Source organism: Neopelma chrysocephalum, unplaced genomic scaffold (genome assembly GCF_003984885.1).
Source record: "Neopelma chrysocephalum unplaced genomic scaffold, ASM398488v2 Primary Assembly neopelma1_72, whole genome shotgun sequence".
Classification (NCBI taxonomy): Eukaryota; Metazoa; Chordata; class Aves; order Passeriformes; family Pipridae; genus Neopelma; species Neopelma chrysocephalum.
The window spans coordinates 578,963-584,283 of NW_020897732.1; the positions used below are offsets into that span (position 1 = coordinate 578,963).

General features: G+C 46.5%; 1 protein-coding gene across 1 annotated transcript; it reads left to right on the top strand.

Moving 5' to 3' along the window:
- Positions 1-199: 199 nt before the first annotated feature.
- BAMBI (BMP and activin membrane bound inhibitor) lies at positions 200-4,943 on the top strand. Its single transcript, XM_027686969.1, has 3 exons — positions 200-536; positions 3,397-3,687; positions 4,141-4,943. Exons 1-3 carry the CDS (start codon positions 461-463, stop codon positions 4,557-4,559), a joined length of 786 nt encoding a protein of 261 aa, XP_027542770.1. The 5' UTR covers positions 200-460; the 3' UTR covers positions 4,560-4,943.
- Positions 4,944-5,321: the final 378 nt, after the last annotated feature.

The following is a 5,321-nucleotide window of genomic DNA, read 5'->3' on the forward strand; positions in this document are numbered from 1 at the left end:
GGCGGGCGGGGCGGGGCGAGGGGATTCCCGCCCACCTCCGAGCGGCGCAGCCAATGGGGAGGTGCCGGGCGGTCCTGCCCGCCGATCTCCCCGCCCACCCCCGGGATGTGTAGCCAATGGGGAGGGGAGGCGGGGCAGGGGGCGGGGCGGCTCGCGCCCGGCCCGGCCGTATTTACAGGGCGGGCGGCGGCGCCGCTGTGTCAGTGAGGCAGCGCTGGCTGGCGTAGCTGGCGCGCCGGCAGCTCCCAGCGCTGCCGCTCCTGCGGACCGGGCCGGAGCGGCGAGGGGAGGGCGAGGGAAGGCAGAGAGCCGCGGCCGTTCCCCCGGCCCGCCGCCGCAGCGGTGGCCGCGCCACGGCTCTGCCCGCGGGCGAGCGGCTCCTCGACGCTCCGGCGGGGCAGAGGCGGGCGGCGGCTCGGCCGTGCCTGCGCTGCGGGCTGCGGCGAGCGGCGCCGGGTAAATGGATCGCCATTCCAGCTACATCTTCATCTGGCTGCAACTGGAGCTGTGCGCCATGGCCGTCCTGCTCACCAGAGGTGAGGGGGTGAGGAGGCCGCACCGGGGGGAGCGGGGTGCCCGGGGGGCTGCTGCTGCCCGAGGGCAGCCGGGCCGGCGCTGTCTCGGGAGCCCCTCGCCGAGCCGGTGCTGGCGGCGGGTGCCGCCGGGTCTGCGCCTGCCGCCCCGTCCCTCCCTTGCCCTCCCTTCCCACCTGGCCGCCGGTGCCGGTCAGTCCGGGCGCGGCCCCGCGGGTGTCCCGGCGGCAGCGGAGGGGCGACCGCGCCCGGCCCCGTCGCCGCCCGCCGGGGCTCTGTGGTCGTGGGGGCTGTGGGGGCTCTGTGGTCTGTGGTCTGGCCGCCCGGGGAGCGCCCTCCCGGGGCAGAGGCGACCCGCTGGCTGCCGGTAATCGCCATGCTCCGGGGAGGAGGTTAAGGGATAAGTTAGCACGGTGGTGATGTGCGACGGTATTTATTTATTTTGGAAGGAAGGCTGTAATTAACCCTAAATAACAGCCTTGCAGCGTGCAGGGGGGAGCCTGCTGGCCCCATCAAAGCGGGCAGAACAGGGAGTGACTGAGTGATGTGAAGTCGCAGATACTGAAACTATGTGCCTGATAATGATATAATTAGGGGATCACAGACTTCTGGCTGCTGTTGACTTCAAAAGCTTTAAGAGAAGCCTGCAGTCTCTCCTGTAGCCATCTTGACTAAAAGCAGACATTTTTCTTTAATAGCTACATACAGTAACAAGAAAGAGGAGGGAACAGAAGGGCATTGTTCACTGTTTCAAAATACTAAATACCCTTTCTGGCCTTTTGCATAGAACAGGAAGAAACTTTATGAATTGACAGAAATACAGTTTTAATACAGTAATACAAAGTCCATTCTGTTTCACTGAAAACGTGGCTTTAATTAAAAAGCAGTTGAATTAGCCTGATGACTAGCCTGTCAGATCTTGTTCGTAAGATTGTTTTAAGTCAATAAAACATAGATTTTTAAACGTGATTGTATAAGCAGTTAAAATGAAAATATGTGTATTGTTTCACTTTACTCCCATGCTATGCTGAGACTCATGAAAGGACTGTCAGCTCTGGTACTGTGCCATGTTTGCATCTTACTTTTAACTCTCATAAAGTGAGAAAATGATGAAGAGTATTTTTCTCAGAGAGGGTAGGGGGAAGACCTCATATGGAATGCTTAGAAAATGATTGAGTCTTTTTTTCTGTAACGTGCTGGATGACAGTGAGTGTGAATTCATGAAAAATTAGGTTACTTAGTCTAAAAGCCCAAGGGAATTGGACTGGAGACAGTGAGACACTCCATCATTTGGCTTCTATTAAGCAGAGTTATTAAAGAGCAGCGGGAACTTCAAGGCCTGGAGCCTGCAGTAGCATTTTGGAGAAAGTATTAAAGTGGCCCAATGAGGGGAAGCTAACTTGGTTGGGATGATTTTTAACATCTTGCAGAACAATTTTTTTTAGGTATAGGTGGTAAGGAGCACCATAAGAAGGGGTGGTAGCTAGGAAACCTGTAGTTTGATTTTTGAAACGCACACAGTAGAAGGAAGAAATCTGACAATTTGATCGACTTTAAAAGCCTTGGTGCCACTGTAATGGCACGTACAACAGGCACATCAGAAGTAGTTTTAAGTCCATTCTTCCGAGGATGACTCCAAAATCTGGCTTCCTCTTAAACCTTGGCTCGATGGCACATTGAATTATGTTTGAGTTGCAACTTGCCTAGAAAGAATAAGTTTTCACTACAGCACAGGACATGTTTAATTCATACCAGAGCAGTTTGGAGAGCACAAAATGAAGAGTTTTATGAAGGGAACCTTTTTATCGCTTCCTTCAGAAATTTTTGAGGTTTCCTGAGATTTTTTCATAGAGCCGGTAGAGGATTTTCAATCCAAGTGTTTCCCCTTTTTGACTGCATGTTGGATTGCATGTGAAATTGGAGAGAGGAAAGGGGGAGCTTTTAGCCTTGCAATTTCACCCCATTTAATGACTTTAAATTTGAGTTGAGAGACATTGCCTCTGAAAAGAATAACTGTAAACAGAATAACTGGAACCTTTTTTTTTTTAAATAATACTGATAAAAAAGCCGTTTTGCATGAACAACTACTTAAAGAATTTCTTTCTTTCTGGAGAAATTACAAATAGTTGCTCAGTTTCACACAGTAAAAACCTTCCTGACTGGGAGACTTGGATGGTAATGGTTCTAGCTAATAGCTTTATAAGGTGTTAGCTAAACCTGTTAAATTTTGGCACAGTATTGAGAGGTAATAAAGAATTCAGCAGTTCCGATTTTTTTTTCATTTGTCACATAAATATTTAAACCTAGTATTTTTGTTGTGTGCTTATACCCGGTTAAAAAACATATTACTTTTATAAAAATAGAATGCTGTTCCTGGAGTAATGGTTAAAACATAGATGTGGCTTTCTTCTAGGACTGAAGGTGTGTGTTGCTTTTAGAACTGGGATTTCGCTTTAAATGTGGTTAAATGCAACTGCTGACAGCAAGTGGAAGTAGCTGTAAAATGGTCTTGTTAGTTATTTATCTTCGAAAAAAAAGCCACTGTAACATCCCCGCCCCAACTCTCCCCCAAGTCCCTGTTTTAGTGAAATGCTTTTGCTTTAATTCAAAGGACTGTGGTTCTAGTAATTAAAGCGAGTGCCCCAAGGCACTTGCAGGGATTAAGGTTACGAGGAGGTAGGCACTGTACAGTGATGGGAAGGAAACAACCCCGGCTCTTGTGGATCTACAGTCTCTGGGTGTACCTCAAAACTGGCACTGAGTTTGGTTGTGTGATCCTTGTGGCTAATAAGAATATCTAGTGAGATGTCCTTAGGGGACCAAATTCTTACCTGTCTTACACCATTTTTTATTTTTTTTTTAGGTGAGATCAGATGCTACTGTGATGCTGCACACTGTGTTGCAACTGGCTATATGTGCAAATCTGAGCTTAGTGCCTGCTTCTCCAGACTGCTTGATCCTCAGAATACACATTCCCCGCTTACTCATGGCTGCTTGGACTCTATTGCAAGCACAGCTGATATCTGCCAAGCCAAACAAGCACAAAACCACTCTGGCACCACCACCATGTCCACATTGGAATGCTGTCATGAAGATATGTGCAATTACAGAGGACTACATGATGTTTTGTCTCCTTCCAGGGGTGATACTTCAGGTAGGGCAATAAAGCTTCAGTGAAATCTCTCTTCTGGCCATCAGGCTGGTGACAGGCTAACCCTTGTGTGTCTGCTGTTATTGATTTAGTTGTTAATGTAAGTAGAGACACCAGAGGGAGGAGTGGGTGGCTGGATGCAGGGGAGCATCTCGGCCAATTAGCTTTTTTTTATCTGCATTAGTATTGGAAGTCTCCCTTGCCAACTTCTGACATTGCTTCTAAGAATCAGTGGCAGTGATTTTCACTGTGAAATCAACTCTTGGAGTAAGAAATTCCATGTTATAAACCACCTTAGAAACTCATCTTTTTTTCTTTACCAGGAATATTTTCTGTAGATACTGCAGTGTAGCTGTTGCTCCTTAAACTTGTCAGTGTGGGATTTAGGGGAGTTGCTTGTATGTAAACCAGTGTATATAAATCCTGAAATAAGCTTCACATCTTTCCCCTTTTCAGGACAAGGGAGCAGATACCAACATGACAGCAGCAGGAATCTCATCACCAAGGTGCAGGAATTGACTTCTTCAAAAGAGTTATGGTTCAGGGCAGCTGTAATTGCTGTTCCTATAGCTGGTGGACTGATCTTGGTGCTCCTTATCATGCTGGCCTTGAGGATGCTCAGGAGTGAAAACAAGAGACTGCAAGATCAACGACAGCAAATGCTCTCCCGTTTGCACTATAGTTTTCATGGACATCATTCGAAAAAAGGGCAGGTGGCAAAATTGGACTTGGAATGCATGGTGCCTGTGACTGGTCACGAGAACTGCTGCATGACCTGTGATAAAATGAGACATTCAGACCTCAGCAATGATAAAATTCTTTCGCTAGTCCACTGGGGAATGTACAGCGGACATGGGAAGCTGGAATTTGTATGACCAATTATTTTTTAATCTGAGCTGAACTTGCTCTCTGAACTCTAGAAGAAGGCCTTTGGGTTCTGCTGGACAGGAGCACTTTATCTTAAAACAAAAACTCTCATAAATCATCTTTGAGAAACAAAGGACCTCACAAACAGAAACTTGGATATTTCTTCTGAAGGATTCCAAAAGTTGTCTTATTTGCACAGAGTAAAATACACTCAAATGTATTGTTTGCTTCAAAGTTATGAAAGCAAAAATTAGAAGCTGTAAACACTGTCACCAGGGTTATCTGAACTGTAGGGAGCTGAGAACTGAGTTATTATAATAAACTGTGTGCAAGCTCCTATGTTTCCTGACTTATTGTAAAGATTTTTTAAAATATATATATTTTGTCTGAAACTTGCTTGTGGCTTTTGTTTTGGAAAACAGGTTTTTTCTGGGGTGGTAGTGGGAAACAAATCAAGGTGGTATGCATGGTAATGCGGTGCATAACAATTAGATTCTGAAAACAGACTCTTTTCCTACTCCATGAAGGAAATTCGGTGGTTATTCCAGAATGAAGGTGGCAGCTATACTGTTTAATACTTCAAGTAACAGTGAACCTACATCCTCAGTTCCTGGCTGTTGAATTTTTGTTCATAAACTCAATGAATTCCTCCAAAGCTTTGTGTGATAACTATTTCTTCTTCTCTGTTAATGAAGAAAGACTTCCTTTCTCTGTGCAAACCATGTCAGAAAGTGACTCCTAATTCTTTATAGCTGGTTTTCCTCCCTTGT

Coding starts and splice junctions, on each gene's coding strand:
- BAMBI (XM_027686969.1), top strand. CDS start 461: ATGGATCGCCATTCCAGCTACATCTTCATCTGGCTGCAACTGGAGCTG. Junction 537..3,396: donor GGCCGTCCTGCTCACCAGAG/GTGAGGGGGTGA, acceptor TTTTTTTTTTAG/GTGAGATCAGATGCTACTGT. Junction 3,688..4,140: donor TTCCAGGGGTGATACTTCAG/GTAGGGCAATAA, acceptor TCCCCTTTTCAG/GACAAGGGAGCAGATACCAA.